Source organism: Trachypithecus francoisi, unplaced genomic scaffold (genome assembly GCF_009764315.1).
Source record: "Trachypithecus francoisi isolate TF-2019V2 unplaced genomic scaffold, Tfra_2.0 Lachesis_group2, whole genome shotgun sequence".
NCBI lineage: Eukaryota > Metazoa > Chordata > Mammalia > Primates > Cercopithecidae > Trachypithecus > Trachypithecus francoisi.
The window spans coordinates 124,146,876-124,169,450 of record NW_022681465.1 but is presented as its reverse complement, the minus strand read 5'-3'; the positions used below and the strand labels follow the sequence as shown (position 1 = coordinate 124,169,450).

Below are 22,575 nucleotides of genomic sequence, written 5' to 3'. Positions count from 1 at the left end.
CCTAAAATATATTTAAAGTGGTCTCCTTGATTCGGTTCTGCCACATTCCTTTACTGCTCTTTGCAGCAAATCTCACAAGAGCAATCCTTTTAAAATGTAAATTAGATGATGTCACCTTTCTCTCCCAAAACAATGCAATGTCTATTTCACTGAAACCAAGATCCTTAAAATCACCTCCAAAGCCACACAGGACCCAGCTCTCTCCTTAACTTTCTGATGTCTTCTCCTAAGGTTGTAACTTTATTCCCTTCATTCCAGCCACAAAGTCCCCCTTACTCTTCCTAGAATGTGCCAGGCATGCTCCTTCCTGGGATCTTTGCACCAATGGCTTCCTCATTCTGCAGGTATTGGAAAGATTAAATTTCCCAATTTACTTAAGTAGTTGTTTAAAGTCACTTTATCAGTGAGCTTTCCTGGGTCAGATTATTCAAAATATTCACAAATGGCCATGCACGCCTCTGCTTTCTTTTTTTTTTTTTTCTTTTCATAGTACTTACCACCTTTTAAGATACTACATTCTTAAGTTTAATTAGATTCTATTTGTCAATTTTTGCTTTTGTTGTGATTGCTGTGGGCATTGTTGTCATGAAATCGTTGCCAGTTCTTATGGCCAGAATGATATTGCCTAGGTTGCCTTCCAGGGATTTTATAGTTTTGGGTTTTACATTCGAGTCTTTAGTCCATATTGAGTTGATTTTTGCATGTGGTGTAAGGAAGGGGTCCAGTTTCAGCCTTCTGCTATGACTAGCCAGTTATCCTAGCACCATTTACACTGTGGAATACTATGCATCCATAAAAAGGAATGAGATCATGTGAGCCCTTTGCAGGATCACGGATGGAGCTAGAGGCCATCATCCTTAGCAAACTAAGACAGGAACAGAAAGCTAAACACTACATTTTCTTACTTATAAGTGTGAGCTAAACAATGAGAACATATGAACACAAAGAGAGGAACAAAAGACACTGGGGTCTCTACCTCAGGGTGAAGAGTGGGAGGAGCGAGGAGCAGAAAAAAGAACTATTGGGTACTAGGCTTAGTACCTGGGTGATGAAATAATCTGTACAGCCAACCCCAGTGATACGAGTTCATCTAAACAAGAAACCTGCACGTGTACCCTTGAACCTAAAATACAAGTTTTTAAAAAATAAGTAAACCCATTATATCCAAGTACCTACTGTAGATAAGCTATCACCCTAAAAAAGGTACTACACCCTATCACCCTAAAAAAGGTACTACATACTTAGACGTTATGTTAACTGTTTATTGTCTATTTACCTCAGCCAACATAGAAGCTCTGTAAGGGCAAAAACCTGGATCTGTTTTGTTTGCTGACACATCCCAAACCCTTAGAACCAGGCTTCGCATTTAGTAAGCACCAATAATATTGGTCATATGAATGAATGCATGCACTAATGAATAAGGTTCTTTACCTTTGTTTTTCCAGCCCAAGGTCCCATTCTTTTAGGCTCTATGCCTCTTCTCATGTATTCCCAGCTCCCATATAGTAGGCTGTCTTTCTGCTCATGGTATCCTTCATTTATGGTGTGAGATAATGACATAACAATGTATGTTAGGAATGAATATTCATTATAGGAAAAAGGACCTGGGAAATTTATCCTACTGGTTCTGCTGCTGTTTCTACTACAATGATTACTCTGCACTATTTTCTAAAATATTTTATTCAGGACCCCCTATTCTGGTTACACTGTTAAGTGTTTTCTAGTCATAGATAACTTTTATCTCAATAGGCTTATGAGGATAGGTATTACTAAGCTTGTTTCACAAATGAGAAGACTGGAGATTGGGAGTGGAAGTTTAATTAGATTGCGTACTATCAAACCGTAAGTAGTGGAATAGGAATTCAAACTGTGGGCTACTCGCTTCTAAAATATTCTTAACCACAGATATACACAGTCTCTCACCTAGGGAACAAAGTGCATGGGTTTCCTGGCAGTCTATCAGTCATACTGTGGTTTCGTCACATGTATTTTTGCTCCGTAACTTTAGCCCAAATTGAATGGAACTTGAAAAGACATACAAATGAAGGTTATTTCTATGTAGTACAATTGAACATATGAGCGGGGAAATGTTGAGTGATGTGACATAGTGGACAACATTATGATATCACAAATAATGTCAAGTATGGAATTAAGATAGGCTTATCCAAGGTTTTTATTTTTAAAAAATTTTAAATTGTTTTTTTAAAGAAAGTCATAGAAAAGTGCAGAGAAGAAAGCAAGCAATGAGCATCACTTGTAGTTAATGAGTGTCAATATTTTGTCACATTTGCCTCAAATCCTCTTTTTTTCCTAATTGCATTCTTCTCCCTCCATCTCCAGAAATAATTGCGATTAAGAATTTGATGTGTGTTTTTCCAGTCCAAACTTATCTCTTTGCTATGTATGTGTCTATAAACAACATATAGCACTCATTATATCTTTCTTATTGTGTTTTTGTAGCTGGACATTTGTAATTTGATATCTATCCCTCTTAAGACCAACACTATTATTTCTAATAATTCTCTACTCCTAAAATTGCCATTGTGTGGCAAATGATGGCCAGAGTTAAAGGCCTTAAGTTCCTTCTGTCACTTTTTCAGGAGACTTTTTTCATCTAAACATCTTTTGTAACAAGCAATATATGAACAATGTTATTTAGCACATTTAACTCTGTCAACGGTTTTCAGTGGACGGAGTGAAGATCTTTTTAAAAAAATCATAACTCGATGCCTCTGGATATGCTGAAATCCTCATGAAGCTGTTGTCTCTATTATATGTGAATACATCCATCAAGTGTTGATAGTAATGGTTGTAAGGTCCTTTGGTTTATAGCTCTGACCACATTGGGAATGATATATTTTAGTGGAGAATTAGTCTCTGGCATTGCTGAAACTGATTACTTATAGTATCACTCACACCATGTATATAACAAGTGCTGATGGTGTAGTATTTCAGCTGTGATGACATAAGAATTTTTTTTAACCTTATTGAGCCAGCTTCTGCCTTCTATTCTTGAACTCCTTTTTGACTTTGGCTGTGTGTGACTCAACAACTCTCTGTAAGTCAACAGCTGCCAGATGCTAAGTGTAATTAAGGCTTTACATGTATTTGTAACCTACGACATCTGTTTGGAAAACAGGAAGCAAGGTGGGAAAGGAAGAAAAGGAAAACTCTTGACTCAGTCTCAATTATCCTCTCCCTGTTTAATGGATGCTAACAGGCACTAGGAAGCTATGATCTGGCCATTTTTTATTAGCTCCATGGCTAGAGGCTTATTATGGTTTTAGACGAGTATCTACATCCTAACTGTAATTGGTGATGAAGCAGTTGATTTAAAAGAATTGTTTTACAAACAAGAGTATATCATTAACATTTCCCCTCAAATATTTGTGGTCTAATATACAGTATGATTACTTACTGAGGCAAAGTATCTGCTACACATATATTCACCTGCTGATAGACTGTGATCCATCCATCTCGCTAGATGTCAGACTGCAGATGAGTTAATTAACTCTTGAGATCTGGAATAATTCTTCTGTGATAGGAAAGTCAAAGTGTTTTCAAAACATCAAGTACCTGATGGAAATAGGCACCTTGGTGAGTGCTGAAAATGCAAATGTCATGTACCTTTTGGTTAATTTCAGTAATGTTAGCAGCGTCTCTACTGATATATCATATTTTTTTTTGTATTTTTATGTGAAAGTAAGATATTGCATTACTTAATGGAGTAAACATTAAATATATCTATATACATGCAGTTTAACTAGAAACTGCATTTTATTTACGTTGTTACAGAATAAGCTGAAAATAGAATCCCACTTCATTGCCTATCATTTTGTAGTTTTACATTTACTGTTAATAGTAAAATAATGATAGTAAAATAATAATAGCTCATACTGATCAACTTGTTGATGTGTGTGTGTGTTACACACACCTACACACATAATTATTATATGTGACCATAAGAGGCAAGTACCGTTATTCCCTCATTTTACAGGTGAGAAAATGGAAACAGGAGTATTAAATAGCTTGATCAGAAAAACAGCAACAAAATAGTCCTCACAGCAAGTAAGAGAACTCTCTATCCAAGCAGATTTTTAAAAAAAAAAAGAGAGAAGAAGAAATAAAAATAAGCAAAAGTCAGAAATCTGAGCATTGAATTGTAAGCCCACTGTAGGTTTTCATTGTGAGCAAAGACTGGTACCAGAACTGCAATGGAGAAATGACCTGAGGCTTAGAGCAACAAGGACGTGAAACTGAGATTTCTGTAGTAAGCCAGGAAACCTAAAAAGAGGTGTGTGTTTAACCCTACCACATGCACATTGCCTGTGTAGAATCAAATACAAATTTTTAGCAGGCAAGAATCCCAGTTTAGCCCGTGTGATTTTTGAAAATTAAAATAAACCAACATATCTAAAATTTAATATAATTACATATGTAAGAAAACAAACCTTCATAGTTAAGTGTGAGCAAGTCCATAAATAATTGATCTTGACCTTTAAAGTTTGAAAACATTAGAATTTATCATGTACATACTATTAACTATGTATAATAGAAAAACTAAACAATTGAAAAGCAATATCAATTTTATAAATGAAATACAAATTGTTGAAATTAAAAAAAGTTTAGAACATAACAGTGAATGTGAGTTCAAGCACAATTAAAGAAATACATAGACATAACTGGAAAAATAATAAGAAATTAGCAACAGACTGCACAGAGAGAAAAGAGATAAAAATACAACAGAGGCATTTAGAGAGAAAAAGGGTAGCATAAGATCAACTGAGTTTAGTTGGTGAAAAGAATAGAGTATGGAAGTGAATAAATATATACAAGAGGCAATGACTGAGACTTTTTTATATTAAGAAATCATGAATTTACAGAAATAGAGGCACAAAATATATCAAGTAAGATCAGAACTCTAAATAGACTGGTACAACATACATATTGTAGTCCCTAGAACACCAATAAAAAAAATGTGAAAAGGTAGACAAAACCCTAGACAAAATTTAAATGAAAATTTTAAGTAATTTATTAACTCACAACAAATTAGGCAAAGAAACACAGAGGGAAGAAAATACAGGGAGCACAAACAGGAAAACATAAATAATAAACCTAAATCCAATCATATCAGTAATTACATTAAATATAAATTGACTATCATACCAATTAAAAGATAGAGATTGTCAGATTACTTAAATAACAAGGCCTAATTATATGCTGTCTACAAAAGGCATATGTGAAATGTAAAGACAACAGAAAAGTTGAAAGTGAATAAATGGAAATAGATGAAACTCACATTTATTGTTTACAATAAAAATAAGAAAGCTGGCTTGACTGCTTTATATAAGGCAAAATAGACTTTAAGATCACAAGAATTACAAGAGAAAAATACGAACATTTCAAATTGATAAAAGGGTCCATTTATTCTAGAGATAAAAAAGTCTATGTGCCTAATAACAGTTTTACAGCAAGAAAGAGAAGGAATACAAGACAAAGCAAAATTAACAACAACAACAAAAAAAAAAAACAGAGGAAAAAGAAAACAAAACAAAACTACAGATTTAACTCTTTTCTCCGTAACTGAAAAAATATCTAGACAAAAATATAGGATATAGAGAATTTGAAAAATGTTGTCAACCACTTTGACCTAATAGACATTTATAGGACACTACACACAAGAATTCTAGAATCACATTATTTTTCAAGGGAAAATTCTGCAATATATTCTATATGTTGGACTATAAAATAAGTCTCAATAAGTTTCAAGATGGAAATCCTGAAGAGTTTGTTTTCTCTCTACCAAGTATGTAATTTAGAAATCAGTATCAATCAGACAAGTCCCAGATATTTGGAAATAAAATTACACACTTCTAAGTAACCTATGGGTCAGATAAGTAGATGAGAAATTTAAAAATTTTGAATGAATTGCATGTACAATACATTCAAATTTGGGGGGTACAGATAAAGAGGAAAATATCATAGATTTGCATAATTACTTAAGAAATAAAGAAAATATTTCAAATCAGTGATCTACCATCCTACCTCAAGATCCTAGAGAAGGATGAGAAAATAAAACTCAAATTAAGTAGAAATAAATAAATAAGCAAGATAAGAGCAGAAATTAGGGAAATGGAAAATAAACAATACAATAAATTAAAGCCAACAGCTGTTTGAAAGATCAATAAAATAAAACTCCTGTAAGAATGATCAATTTAAAAAGAAAGGATCCCTCATATCAAAAATGAAAGAAAGAATAGTTATAGATTTACACATATTTAAAAAAATCGTAAATGTTTGATGAAATGGACAAATTCCCTGTAAAACACAATTAATATTAGAAAGCATATATTACCTCAAAAGTCTTGATTAGGATCACCATATATTGATGATAAAATGTTCAATCCATCAGAAAGCTATAATGCTAAACTTATAATATGTACCTATAAAATAACCTTAAATAGACATAGAGCAAACATTGATAAAACAGTAGTGAGAAACACCCATCACAGTAAGAAATTTCAATATATGTCTTACAATTATAGACAGGACATGCCAACAGCAAATCAGTAGCAATGTATAGAATGTATAGCATGAAATGTTTATAATAAAGAAGAATGGCTGAACATTAAAGACATAAAGGATCAAATTTTGAAGGTATAGAAAACAACAAATGAATGAACTCAAAGACAGAAATAATTTGTATGCATAAGAGTAGAAATTAATAAACTAAAAGACATATACAGACAGTAGATAGAGTCAGAAGAGCAGAAATTTTGTTCTTTTGAAAGAAAAAGACTATTATTGGTGAAACCAATTCAGTTAAAAAAAAGAAGGCACAAATAAATATTCTGAGGAATGAAAATAAAGACAGTATTCTACAAATCCAGCAGAAATTTTTAATAAGCCTGAACAATACATGGATAACCTATTGTATTTATGTCAACCTATTTGAAATTATAAATGAAATGGGCACATTCCTGGAAAATTTATTGTTCCTAAATTTTCTGAATCAACTCACGACAAAATGGAGAATAGTAATAATTCTATATAAAGAAATAAAGCAAGTTTCTTCCTCTGTAGACTGATGATCATCATAATAGCTAGATTTGTTTTGTGGTTATTCTGATGCAGGCAACAATCTAAGCATTTTCTGCTGCTTTTTGTCATTCAGTACCCTCCTCCACCCTGTAAAGGTAGGTGCTGTTTTTCTGTCCATTTTATAAACGAGTAAATGAAGTCAGCAGAAGTAATTAATTCTAAGACTATCTGGTCAACAAGTATTTTTAAAACAGACAATCTAACTCCTGATTTTCTTAACCTTAGGCTATATGGTGACTGTTTTGTGGGGCTGCTTTTTTAATTAAAAGGGAAAACTATATAAAAGCATTTAGGACAGTGCTTGACACATTTTGAAGCCCTAGTAAATGTAAACTAATCTAGTAGCCTTGCAGCTAACTCACTACTGTCCTCTTTCCCTCTCTCTCTCTGATGAAAAAAATTGTTTAGGGAGGCAGAGTCTCATATAGTCAGGTGAATGTACATGTTTGTAATGTTCTCACATAGGATAACTGATTAGTATAGTTTTTAATACTGAAATTGATTTTTAATCTTGTTAGAATTTTCATCAGCAGAAAACCATCTCCAACTAGCCAAGCTCCTGGGCATTTCATTATTCATTATGAACTGCCAGTTTTTCAGCAGAACCTTTGTGTTGTGGCTAATTTTGGGTTTTCCAAATTGGGCGTTGTTCAGATTGGAATGGGAAAATGCCACCACACCAGAGGAGAATGCCACCTTCGTCTTTCTCTTTGAAAATTATAAGCTTGGCTGGGCGCGTGGCTCAAGCCTGTAATCCCAGCACTTTGGGAGGCCGAGACGGGCGGATCACGAGGTCAGGAGATCGAGACCATCCTGGATAACACGGTGAAACCCCGTCTCTACTAAAAATACAAAAATTAGCCGGGCGAGGTGGCGGGCGCCTGTAGTCCCAGCTACTCGGGAGGCTGAGACAGGAGAATGGCGGGAACCCGGGAGGCGGAGCTTGCAGTGAGCTGAGATCCGGCCACTGCACTCCAGCCTGGGCAACACAGCAAGACTCCGTCTCAAAAAAAAAAAAAAGAAAAGAAAAGAAAAGAAAATTATAAGCTTACAGGAAAACCTAGGATACTGGAAAGTCTCCTGTCTTCACTAGCCATCTTGGTGTTTCCTTGATTTAGAATGTGTTTATTCATGTTGGAATGGTTCTAGTCACAAATTGTAAATGTTTGGACACATCAGAAGACATTTATATAGATTAAAATAATTAGTCTAAAAGTTTACAAACATCAAAATATCAATCTCTTAGGTGTCATACATTAAAAAATGTAATTCTTAAAGTACACTTTTGAAATACAAATATTTGACTTAAACTTTTATGAATAATAATGCATGTACACGTACTCTGTTGTTTTAAGCCAGAGGATTTTGGGTGAACAGTTTTATCAACATTGGGAAAATATCTAAATATGTAAAAACAGATGAACTTTAAAAGGGCATTAAAAGAGGGTTTATGTGAAGACTTTCAGGATATACAAGCATAAAACATTAGTATTCATAAATAGTTCCTTCGGTGCCTTCCAAAGTGGTGATCAGTGGATATGTAAATAGGTAGGCTTTTATATTTGTATAAAAATAATATTTTAGATAATGTTGATAATGGTTTTAAACTGATTATTTTGTATGGCTCACACATATCTATAATTGCTCAACATTTAAATATAGCATATTTAAACTAAATGTGAGATAACAATTTGGCATTTCATTTTGATTTGTCAAACAGAAATAAAATTATATTTTATCACTAATAACTGCTACATTTTGCTTGACATTCTATGGGCAAAAGCTGAAGGCATCATGTCAAATTACTTTAATTTCTTTGATAAAAAGTACTATAACATTATAATTTCTATCTTTTTCTTAAATATCTGCTAGAAAAAAATGGACTCCATATTCATTCTTGACTTTAAAATGTACGCTCTAACATTTGCACAAGAAAAGTGCCCCATGTTTGTTTACAAGGGATTCTCTTTGTTTTAGGATGAATGATTTTAGAAAAAGCCCACTTAAAAAAGGAATCAATGTTCAAAAGAATAAATATTTCAAATTAAATAGTAAAAATAATTTATTGCAACTCTATCTTGAAAAAAATAAGCCTAATTATCAAAACTATATTTCAGTTTATGTTTACTTTTATTTACTATTAGAACTATGCATATTTTGCATAGTTCAGTTTAAATTTAATATTATTCACTATTTGAATGATACATATTTTTTCAAAATGATAAAGAATAACAGTTTGGGGGTGGGGCATACATATTCATATTACAGCAAAATTGTTTCATTGTACCACATCATATCTTTCCCTTTAGGCTTGCATTTTGCAGCAGGATCATAGAGAGTCATTTTTTCCAAAAAATATTTGATGAGTTCATTAATTTTCCTAAGGGCTTCTCATTAACCTTTTATTTAAATAATTATCATTGCTCATTCAAGTTGAGATTTTCTTGGTACGTGGTATGACCAGTGATTTTTTTACTATATCCTGGCCAATTGAAATATTACATTATGAAACCCTGGATCATATTTAAATCTTCTGTTACAGTAAGCCTCTTCTGACACTGAGCCAATGGAAATAGTGGGATACTGTGTCTTGACTACCAGGTGAATATAAAGGTCCATCCACTGTGTGTACTCTGACAAGGTGGGGAAGACGGTGCAATGAAAGAGTGCTGCTTCATTGCTGCAGGGCAGAGTTGGGTTTTTAGAACCCTCCCCGCCCCCCATCCCAGGCCTCTGCGGATGACAACCTCATTGAGAGGGAGACAGTTACCTCCTTACCATTCCCCACAAGTCCTCTTCTGATTGTGTTGGTGAAATTAGATTTAACATTTACCCTTCTCTGCCCTCAGCGAGGAGAGGGAGGGCTGGGGATAAAAGTCCAGGATCCCTGCGCTGGTCTCCACGGACAACACTTGGTCTTTTAAAATTTTACCCTGGTGTGTTTGTAGAAGTGTAGGGATGGGGCTCCTTGCGATAGCAGGCTGTTTTGGGGGCTTGTTTTGTCCACTGCCATTTCCAATTTGCAGGTTTCTCTAGCACCAGGTTTGGAACACATGAAGCAAAAATAAATCCCAGGGAACTCGCCACCTTGTAGTTCCTGAGGCTCCAGGACCCTGTTAAATCTACCTCCTTCCCTCCCATTTTTCAGAAACTGCTTATGTCGTTTTTATATGTAATGTCCAGGGTTTTTAGCTGTACTTAGTGGGGAAAGTAGAGAAGGGGAACAATAAATCTTGGTCCAGAACCAGATGTCTGTCAAATCAGACTTTGAAGTTCCCATCACCGTGACCACACTATTTCTATCTTCTCTTGTTAACTGGCTTAATTCTGTTAGATTTTGGTTATTCTGTGACCTTTTTGTGAACTAAATTTCTTTTTTTTGCATACTTTTTCTTGACTTCATGGAAATCTGCAACTTCCCAAGCTTTACAATCTAATTACAGATTGGCACCATATTACTTTCTGCTCTCAGTAAGAAATTACTTACTTACACATTGATATAGTAGTTAATACGAGAAGAGATACTAGGAGAAAGTGGGCAAGGATAGGTGAGGATTAATTTTATAAGTGGTCTTTCGTGACTATTTTCGTGTTATTACAATGTTATTTCTCTGTATAAAGTTTCTTCTCTTAAATTCAGGGTACTTGCATTACAAACATTTAGACAATGAGAGTTTTCTGTATTGCATTCTCACTTTACTACAGTTAACTTTTATCTTCTTGCCCTTGTAGTAGAAAAATCTGTTCCAATGCTGACATTTTCAGTGCTATTTGTATATCCTGGTATTACCATGACATGATAATTCTGACTTAACTACATATGTGCTTTTCCTAGTTAAAGGTTATTTCAAAGTTGGTAAAAACTTAGAAAATAAAACCATAATCACAGTGCACATACATATATCTCCTTAAAATTGCATCCCAAATAGAATTAGTGGGTGAAAGGATGACTCTTGAATTCTGTTGCGAAATTTCTCTCTAAAAAAGGCATGGAGAGGATCTGGATTATACAATGTGGTTACGATCAAGAAAAGACAATTTAATGTCCAAGATATTTATCAAGAGAATTAGTTTCAGACTTGTGTTCCCCTCTTTTGATCACTGAACAGTTTTTAGACGTTAACATTCTTTCCCAACCTTAAATTACACTAAAATTGCTTTATGTAAATATTATAGATTGCATGTAATCTTTTATCTATACGAATATTGATTTTGGCCTCGATAATGTACTCTGGGGCCACACTGGGTGAGTTACTAGCAACAGCCATAGAGCACGTCCCTGAAATAAAATGTATTGGTACATCATCCATATGCACTTTAATCAGTGCTATCGGGGGACTGGAGGCAGATAGAAGATAAATAATAAATACGTATTCCATGAATACTGATATATTGTGCCTCCTCGTTATCTTTCTGAAGATAGTAAAGAAGAAATGAAGGGTTCATGGCTTTCCACTAGAAATCTTAGCTTGGAGAATCACACATTGAGTAGTTTCTCTCTTCCATTCAAAGCTGCCACGGAGCTTACTAAAGACATAATTGTGCAAGATGAATTAGGGCAAAATCAGTCTTCCATCGATGAGCAAAGTAAGTGCAAAATGGTAAGTTGAGCTAATATTAAAGATGCTTCCATACTAATTTACATTCTGAGAAGTGTGTATAGAGTGCGGGGCTTCTTGCTGTAAGATAAAATACATGGAAAACAATGGTTGGAAATCGATCCATATAGAGGAATGCTTGGGAAAACTGGGTGTGGTATGAGCAAACTGAAGTAGGTGTGTGTGATAGCTTCTCAATGGAGTAAATCCCCAGTCCTTCGGAGCGTTCACCCCAAACTAGATGAACAGCTGGTGAACAGGCTGTGAAGGCATGAGGCTTGGACCACTAGGTGACCTCCATGGCTCCCTGTTCTTTTTTGTTTTTTTGAGACGGAATTTCACTCTTGTTGTCCAGGCTCAGGCTGGAGTGTGATGGCGTGAACTCAGCTCACCACAACCTCCGCCTCCCAGGTTCAAGTGATTCTCCTGCCTCAACCTCCCGAGTAGCTGGGATTACAGGCATGCACCACCACCCCTGGCTAATTTTGTATTTTCAGTAGAAACGGGGTTTCTCCATGTTGGTCAGGCTGGTCTGGAAGTCTTGACCTCAGGTGATCCGCCTGCCTCGGCCTCCCAAAGTGCTGGGATTACGGGAGTGAGCCACTGTGCCCGGCCTGTTCTTTTCCTATGTAATATTTATCACTGTATGGATTGCACTTTGTTTATGTGATTCTTTGATTAATGCCTTTTTCCCCGATTAGACTGTAAATGTCATGGACTATATTTTTATAATGCCCACTGTTATATCCCTGATGCCTCGCACAGCACTAGGAACAATAAATATTTGTTGAATGATTTAATAACTGGATAGACCCATTTTTTTTTTCTTTCTCCTGAGTATATGACTCAGCAGCTTCATATGTTAAGCCAGCACGCCTGGAAAAAGCTTGGTCCAGAACCTGTCCTACAATGGGGTTCCTATTCTTTGAGTTAGTGGAGGTTAGAAAGATACCAAACTAGGAATTGTGGGGAAATGGTGGCATTGGCAAGGAATGATCCTGTTGGAAGGTGAAGATGAAAAGGTAATTTAAAAAAAAAATCAATATTGATTTTATAGGAAAATCTTCCTTTCTATATATACCAATGTAAACATACTCATTTACCTTTTCCTGGCAAATTTAGCACAGAACTTCCAATTTTCTTTATAATGTTGCTCCTTTGTGGCTCAAGGGCTATAAGCTTGAAGTTGAAACTCTTAAAGTACACTTTTTCTTTTCTAACATTTGTGGTTACTTTTTAAATGTATGCAAATCTTACCTGATTCATGAAGATCTCAAGTTTGTTTTCTCATACAAATAAGATTTCAATTTCTTTTCTCAAGTAAATTTAACTAAAGAAGGGGCACTCATGTGTATCCGATGTGGTCCCATGGCCTCGGCCCATTGTTACCTCTGGAACCCAGGCCAAAAAACATGCGATGCTCTTCACAGAGACTCCCGTCCTCACACAGCTGTTTCTTCTTTCTCGAGGAGATCTTTGAAAGTAGTTCTAGATAATGAGATGTGGGAAAGCTATGTGAAAAGTTGTCTTACTACACACCCACTCCATTTTAAATGGGATTATATACCTACAAATCCTCACATGTGGAATAAAAATATGTGTGTTTTAGTTTGGGTTTTCATTTATTGTGGGAAAATGAAGCAACATATCTTATGACTCTTTCCAGAAGGAACTTGATCTCTAAGGACAAGATGGAGGAATATTACTATAAAACAACTTTTTTTCCAATGACTAAGGATGAGAAAAGCAACAACAGAAAGATCTTTCAATATTATATATACACACACATACACACACACTCAGTAACTTCATTCTCATAGGCTACTGAGACTGAAATATACATTTTAATGTATAATTATGAGACAGTACCTAATTACCAAGGATGCAAACTGGAATTGAATACGCTGGGCAGAGAATTTCAGACAGCATGATAAACCGTACCCAGGGAATAAACAGCAGCACTTAGCACTGTGCTGATGGCAGAGAGGATTTCCCTCTTCACTGCACAGGTAGTGGGTTATCACCCCATGCTGACAGGAATCTGCACTTGGGTTTACTCTCCGATGAATAAGTTTCATTCTGAAGAGACAATTACATATAGAATTGGGCTTGATTCCATTTACACAACCAAATTAGGCTGGGAAAGCTCAGTGTGCAGTGAAGACAAAAAAACTCAGAATAAAAAGACATATGTCTATTACAAATTAAATTCCCACAAGGTTAATGTGAACTAAACAGTGGTTTGGTGTTTTGTAAAATAAAAGGTAAAAAACGATATTGAGTATGCAGGCTACCACAGGGTGTCAAGTTACATCAAGAGTTTAGAGACACAAATGATAAGGAATGGCCTTAATGTAACAGATATACATAGAGTGGGTAAACTCCTGGCTTTGGTGTTATTTATGAGATTTTCTCCACTCTTAGCAGAGAAGTGCATTTCTTCATTGCATTTGCTTTTCATTGTCATAAATTGGTTAAAGACGAAAGAAATCAGCATTATACATCAGTAAGTAGAGTGGACCACTTGATTCTATCTATTTCGCATTGAAACCTTAAAATATCTCTTAAGGAGCCAAATAGTAAAGCGCACAAATAAATAAACTGCACAAAAATGTTGCCAGGTTTGCTTTGGCTGGAGACTGCTGACACTGTAGAAGCAGCATAGGCTGGGGGTCTGCAGGTACAGAGGTGAACCCTGGATCTGCTGTGTGCCCAGGTGTGACCTTAGACATGGTGTTTAACCTCTGCTTGTAAAGAGGTGATGTCAACACCTAAAATGCTGAGCGATGATGGTATTTAAGTGACATAAAGCCTAAAGGTACCTGGCCCATTTTCTGACACCTAATAACACACATGTTTATAGAACATGATAATGTGTTCAATAAAAACCTATTCTCTTTGCTTTCTGTCAGATCATGAGTTCACCCCTATAGGTCTTCATGTGCACACATTCACTTTCCATAAGTGAAGCCTACTTGTGGCTTTAAATTGTGTTAGCAAAGAGAGATTATTTGATACCATTTAAAAACCAAAGGAGTCGCTCTTCGTCTCTAGGTTGCTGATTTCAGTGACACATTACATATACATACCTAACATAACTTCATTTGTGCCAGTGATGGGCCATGTATACAACAGTGGTCTTGTAGGATTATAATACTGTATTTTTAGTGTGTCTTTTCTATGTTCAAATACAAAAATACTTGCCATTATGTTACTTTGCCTATAGTTTTCAGTTCAGTAAGATGCGGTGCAGGTTTGTAGTGTAAGAGCAGTAGGCTAAACCAAAGCCTAGGTGTGTAATAGGCTAGACTGTCTAGGTTTGTGTAAGTCACTCTGATGTTCTCAGAGCAAACATCACCTAAGGACACATTGCTCAGAACGTATCCCTCTCTTTAAGCAACGCATGACAACCTTTATGAAAAATGACAAATTTGGCACATATTATCATATGAGGCACACAATCACCCTGAGAAGATTTTAAGAGATTAATGCCCAGATTTCACAAATGAGAAAATTGGGGTTCGTGGAGTTAAGAGAATTGCCATAAATAAGGCTGTTGTCAGTGGAAAGCTAGGACAGGCACCCAAGTATTTTAGCTGCCACTCACATTTATCAGTGGGTTAAGGCTGTAAGACATGAACCTTAATTTGATCCCTGCGTAGGGATCAGATCCAGGTATCGCGACCATCAAGATGCTTGACCTTGGATAAATGCCTTAAATCCTCTGGTCCCCAGTTTCGTCATCTACATAAGGATTACGATAATATTGTCATCTTCATAAAGTTGCAAAACTTTAAAAAAATATAAAATGAAAGTTGCAAAATAAAAGGTGCACAAGTAAGCACTTGGTGTATATTAGCTATTACACATTCAGAGTTTTTTCACCTTCATGGAGCTACCTAGACAATAGTGTCAGCATACCTAAAAATCTCTGAAATAAAATCTGAGCATTCTGTCCTATAATCGATATTTACTTTCTTTCTTTTGTTTGTTTTTCAAAGGTATCCCACTGTCCTGAATACTCTTGTCCAAGATCTGTTTCTGTACACCACAGTGAATTTCATGTATTTGTCACATGGGAAAAGTGTCTGCTTTTTTGTAAGAATAAATTTTAACTTTGTAAAGCATCTCACAAATTTTAATCAGCTTCTCTGTCACTCTCACCCTAGGAACCAACTTCACCCTTGCGGAACTGGGCATCTGTGAGCCCTCCCCACACCGAAGCGGCTACTGCTCTGACATGGGGATCCTTCACCAGGGCTACTCCCTTAGCACAGGGTCTGATGCCGACTCAGACACCGAGGGAGGGATGTCTCCTGAACACGCCATCAGACTGTGGGGGAGAGGGATAAAATCCAGGCGCAGTTCCGGCCTGTCCAGTCGTGAAAACTCGGCCCTTACCCTGACCGACTCTGACAACGAAAATAAATCAGATGATGAGAACGGTAGGCCCGCTTCTTAAATACCTTTTTATGTTCTGTGCATTGCACCACGTGGGGCTTCGAATGTTTTTGTTTTTTAATAGAGGCGTCATAAAACCATTCATTTTCTTTGAAGTCGACCTTGTCTACACAGTGTGAGCTGGGGGGAAATAAACCAGCAACCCTCCAGCACACAAGAAATGAGAAGAGAATTTTAAAATCACATTTTGATGATAACACAGCATTCAGGTATAGTCAGTTGGTCTTATTAGCAAGTAAATTACATTGCAAAAGAGGCAGCTTGATAAACTATGACCTATACCTAGAAAATGTCCTCTCTCCACAAGTTTCTAGGTCTTTGTATTGATTTCCCCTTCCCAGTAAATGGAAACCTGGGTTATTTTTTTTCATGAAGATCTCTTAAGAATCTCACCTTATCTTAGACTTTCATTTCCAGGCGGCAATGCCTCATATCCGTATTGAAGATCAAACTTGGAACAGATGCTCTGGAGCTTAATAATGACAAATAGGAAGAGACTTGTCTTCAAAAAAAAAAAAAAAAAAGAATTTTTTATATGTTTACTTTTCCCCTTGGCACCTATGTAGGTTAATAGTTTCCTGCATCTTCTGTCACAAATCACTATTGCCTATCCATCAGCTTTCTAGGTGGGGTTTAATGAAACTTTGAAAATTAAATCCTTCCGATCATTAAGCAGTAAATACAGAGAAGCCTAAGCAAGTCATTGAAGAGATAAGGTGCTTATTTGTGGGTTTCTGAGCAATTCTGAAGTGTGTTTAGTCAAAAACATTTTTTAAAAAGATAAATTGCATTAGGTTACAGCTGATTTAAGAAGAAAACATCAAATGCTATGTGGTTTGTAATGAATAGATTGCATGTTTGCTAAAAGAATTACCATTACCATTAAAATGTTTACAAATAGATCAGTTAAGAATGTTTATATAAAATATTATAAACTTCTGCCAGAGCAGCTTAAAATATTTCCTTTCATTTAAAAAAGAAAAAGGAAATTTGCAGGCGGACAGCTTGTTGTGAATGCAAAAGCGTAGCTAAATATCATTTAATCTCAAAACTGTGTTGAAAATACATCATTTCCTGGGTAAGTCTCACATACTCAAAAAGATGTCACTTTTTTGCATTTAAATTTATGTTTAATTTTGAAATAATTTATTCTACAGTGGGGACAAGGGGATGTGTCTTACTTATGCCTCCGTTCATGTAGCTAATCAAGGTGTACTCTCAAGGAAAAATCTGCACTTGACTCCTTTTGAATTTTAACAAAATTCTGACACTTGGCACATTTGACATTCTGAGGTGCTTATTTGATAGGAAATTACTTTTAGAAGTTTCCATAAAAGCATACGTTGAATCCATTTACTGATGTCCTTTTTCAACTTCATTGTGTGTGTCAGATACTATTTAAATGAAGGCAATTTGATGGCCTAATAAATAAAATCACTTGTTATCCAAGAATTTATGGCACATTTTAAACAAGGAATTTTAGCAAGTCCCTCATAGTTGATATTCTTACACCTATAAAGGGAACCATCTATGCAGAGTTATTTATACATATTTATAGACCTGTACCTTCTCCCATTTAAGTTATATGCATCTTAAAAACTCATCTAATAAGGGGGTGTTTCCGGTGAAGCCAAGGGCACAAAACATGCTTGCCATGAATTTACCTAGAAGAGTTATGGATGAAAAAAATCTGAAATTAATCATGTATTTGGTAGACCAATAGTAGTTTCATTTTTTTCAGTATTATTCAAAACATCATATTTGAATAATTTTTACTTTCTGTGAGTCTATATAAATCCCTGCATACTGATAAGAAATAAACCCTTAGATACAGTGTCCTGATTATTTCCTGTAGTGCTAGTTGCAACGCAGTCAGAATTACATAAAGAAAATGTACTTAGAAGCACTAAGCAACTCTGTATGTGAGTGTGGCTGGCAAGACACAAAGGAGGTATTGAAGTCAGAGTTCAAATTAGATGAGAGATAGTTATTTTAAAACATACTGGTAGAATGTCTTTCTTTTTACTTTTAAAACATTTTTTCGATATTTTACATATTGAAAAGAGGTAAATAATGTGTGTTCTGTTCTCATTCTTGGCCAAAAATAAAAATAAGAAATTTTACACATCACATCATAAACTCTTTAAGCAAATAAAAATTGGAGTGTGAGCAACTCTGCAGGCAGAGGTGTTAACTTCAGTAAACTTCTTGCTCTTTCTCTCTGACGAATTCTGTTTAGCTCACAAAGAAATCAATGCTTTCTCACATCACTGATTTTATGAAGTTTGGGAATGTATTATCATATAGATTGACAGTTGCCCCACTGGTTCCACACCACGGCATGGACACTTACAAAGCCATCATTAATTTCTCACACTTGTACCCAGCGATGGCTTCCTCCATAATAAACACTGTGTCCTTCAGAACCAAATCAATAACCTTTTAGGTATGCCTTTCTTGAAGAGGAAGTAACAGGAATCTATACTTTGAGATAGAAGCTCTCCAATTTAATTTTAGGTTTTAAAAACACATGGTCATAAAATGAATCTTTTCTGTGGGATTCCATATGTTTTAATTTCATTTCATGGTGGGATTTTAGGATACATGGATTTTTCACTGTGTTTATTTAAAAATCTCCCTTAAAAAATTCCAATTGTGATTTTGCTAAGCATAGTTAGTGAGTGAAGACAGCACTCAGAAACCAACTTCCTTTTTGGTGATATGAAGTGTGTGTTCAGTCTGCACAGTCATATAGTAAGATCTCTAACTTTGCCAACAGTTCTCCCTAGATCAATGTTGATTGTGCTTCCTATGTGCTGCTGTGACAAAAGTGACCCATTGGATAACTTGACAGTCCCACCAAACAGGTGAACTTGTCTTTCTTTCTTTTTCTTTTTTTTTTTTGGTAGTATAGATACCGGAGTGCTGCATACTATACTCACTAATTTAGCCACTACATTAGCATTGTGCTGGCTTGGATCGGGTTACTTCAAATAGATAGAACGCTCAGATTCATGTTATCTTTTCAGGTTCTTTAATCCTATCTTGAAGTCAATGATGATTTGGCTAGAAATGGCAATGAGAGTTGAGAACAGCCTGGTCAAGTTTTTGCTGCTGTGAAATTTGACGACATCCAGAGAAAGGGCTTTCCTAGTAACCTTAAATTGGAATCCATACTTTTGTTCAGTAATAATTGACCCCCTTAAAAGATGTCCTCTCTAAGACCATTTGTATTATCTGAGTTATGAAGAAAATGGGACAGTCACTAATACACAAGAATAACTAATTGCCTACTTAAAGATGCAAACTAGCACAAACTGTAAAAATCTGGTCTATGTTCTCTTGACTCCCTCAGGTGATTTCTTCACCTTGGGACTTAAAAATATCCCTGAGTTTTTTGTTTTTTTTTTTTTTTCTCCCAGCAAAATTCTAGTTTCAGTTATTTCATTGGAAATCCAGAAAGGGAAAAACAAAACAAAACAAGAACAAGAAACAAAGAAAATAAAGTTGGTATGAAATAGGAAGCCAGAAATGGCAGTAAATGAAATCCAGCGTCGGTTAAACCTTTAAGAAAATTATTCTTCCCCACCCCTCTCCACGTCCACCCAAAGTAAATAAGCACAATGTTCATTTTCATCTTTTGTAATTGGGAAATTTACAATTCTCATAATGTACTTTGAGGTTGAAATATAAATGTTGGGTTAATTCCATTGCATTTCACAAAATGCATTTATAAAACAAGCTGGCTCTGGGCACATAATGGATTTATGTAAAGTGTATTTGTGGAACACAGATTCTGTTAGATTGAGTCCTTTTCGCAAAAGGTCTGTAGCATATCCATCTCCTCAGCAGAGTTTCAACACACCCAGGTACTCACTGCTTATTATCTGAGACATGAGGAATGAAGCCTGAGGGAAGGAAGGATTTTCCTTAGCACCAGGGACAATGTCCTTAGATTATTACTGCCAACCAAGTTGCATTCATTTGTCATTCAAGGTGAGTTACTTAAATTTTTCTCCTTTCTCTCCAGAAAGCGGCTTCTCAATAAATCTAGCACTGGAGTGTTTCTTAAGTAAACACAAACTAAACATGCAAGTGGGATTCTATTTCTACTCCCACTCTATTACTCTTACATGCTCAAATTAACTCTGTGTTTTATAACCCACTCTACCCCTTTCTTCTCCCTAATCCCTCATGTAAAATCACAGAGAATTCCTGTAACAGACGTAAAAACTTACTATGAGCTCCAGACCTAGCCAAAGGCCCATAATTTTGCTCTTAAGGAAATGAAAAGGCAATGGCAAGGGTAGTAAAAGAGGTAGCTACAAAAAGCATACATTCATATTTGACTGTGCTTAATGTTGATATGGGATGATTTCTTTTCCAGCCACATTTTATGAAGCCAATTTCCATGGAATCTAAAGCAAATTGTTGCCTCAATTTCTTAAAAACAAAACAAAATTTAAAAACATACCAAAAAAAAAAAAAAAACCAGAACAAACTTTTAAGCCATTTGGATGACAATGATTTCAATTTGTGTTTTTAAGCTTTATTTTATATACATGTACATTTAAAAGAATACCATTATAAAGAAGAATATGAAATGAATTATCATGGATTTTAAAAAAATGAAAGACATAAACACAAAATATCATACGTTCTGTCTTTTCCATTCCTAAATGAAAGAATGATCTCCTTTACATTTTTCTAATTCAATTCCTTCAAAGTCCAGGTATCAGAGGCTATAGAGAAAACTTATTTTTAAAAAGCTTATTAATGGGAGTCTTAATCTATGATCACTACGATGCTAAAACACAGCTGATAATAATTTATAACCAGAGGCAAAATGTAAGAATATCACATTGTCACATGGCATGATACGAAAGCTAGAATTGAAAGGATTGATATTCTGCAAATGGACTTGTATGAAACTTTAGAGGTTTACGTTTTTGGCAAATTAAGCAATTCTTACGTTACTGTAAAGTAGAACCTTAGAGGAGTGTAGGAGTCTGTGCTTTATTTCAGTATTGCACTTTCCAGATTATAAACTTTAGTGGCATGGTCTTTAGTTATTTATATATTTTTTCCTTTCCTTTGGTGGTTTCTTTCCTGTTTGCTAATGCTCCCAGGGGCTATCAAGGAATAGCTCCATTCAATAAATACAATAAATAAAATGAAGCACTAAGCCTTCCTTTTGGCAAGGGCAGCCTGATTATTACATGTGTAATCTCCAGGCCTTCAGGGAGACATTGGGCTTGGTGGATAATCATTTGGTTTTAAGCTGCTGAGTTCCTGATATCAGTACTTTAACTTCAGTTGAGTTGCTCTTTTTACTGTGAAGGCAGTAAAATAGTAAGAAGCAACATGTTTTTGTCCGTTCACGATTGGAAGCCTCTTCAGTCAGAAAACTCTTTCTTTGCTTATTGTTCGGTCATTTTTTTAAGTTTAGTTGTTGTTTGTCAATGATCAAATTAAATTTATCTAATAGGTAGGAGAGATGTGCCATGCCTTGAGAATTAAAGTCATAAATAAGATGAGTTAAAACTGAGGAAGTTGATAGTATAAATTTTCTACAGACAATTGAATCAGAAGAAGCCTGCACAAAAAATAATATCAAAGTAAAACAAGTTAGAGAAGAATGTATGAGAAGTAATGAGGCACTTCAATTAGCCATTCTGAAACTGAGACATAGCAGGTAGAAGAAAATTTCAGGTATTAATAATAGATTTGTAAATAGGATAGAAATTCCAGATATGTGGGCATTATGTATATAGACTTATACATGAAACTAAAAATGTAACTTGTGATTTAATTTTGAGTATTATTTAAGTGCTAGCTGTAAGAACCTTCTAGAAAATTGTTCTTTCCTGCTTTCCATCAACTTAGTTTGAGGAATGTTAAAGGAGTTTAAGGTGTGGCTAAGTGGTTTATGGGATAGTTAACAACAGAAGTTACGAACTGCATGTTAGTCTACAGGCTGAATCCAGTTTGAATTGTTTAATTTGATTAGTGCAGTATCAAGCATTTTTAGATTAACAACCAACATTTTAAAAGTGAGAGATTTTATATTAGAAATTTTTATTTTTGGCCATCCTCAAAACATAAGAAGATTCAGTCACCCTGGTTCAGGTTTCAGTCAGGACAGATAGGATTAGAAGCAGTAGCAGTTCTGGATAGATTCCATGTCTTTGAGGTCACCTGATGCTCCTCCAGGCTACTCTGTTGTTTAAGGTCTGACTTAGCCTTTGTTGATCCTTGAGTTATCAAGACCCTTGACCTACATACAATCTTTATGGAAATCAGATATAAAAATTGTAGAAAGCTAGAACCCAGCAGTTTTATGGGTTCGTGTATTCAGAGTTAGAATGTTACTTCTTTTGGTAAGTTTGCTCCATCTGCAAAGTGGGTTTAATTT

The 22,575-nt window shown here is 35.3% G+C and overlaps 1 protein-coding gene across 1 annotated transcript in view; it reads left to right on the top strand.

The window, feature by feature from the left end:
* The window catches only part of LOC117065499 (teneurin-2-like), a 301,346-nt gene extending 284,871 nt beyond the window's left edge, over nt 1-16,475 (top strand). The window contains exon 3 of the mRNA XM_033180357.1: nt 15,869-16,475. Within this exon, the coding sequence (XP_033036248.1) occupies nt 15,869-16,161 (293 nt within the window). The 3' untranslated portion in view covers nt 16,162-16,475. The remainder of the gene's footprint in view (nt 1-15,868) is intronic.
* Nucleotides 16,476-22,575: the final 6,100 nt, after the last annotated feature.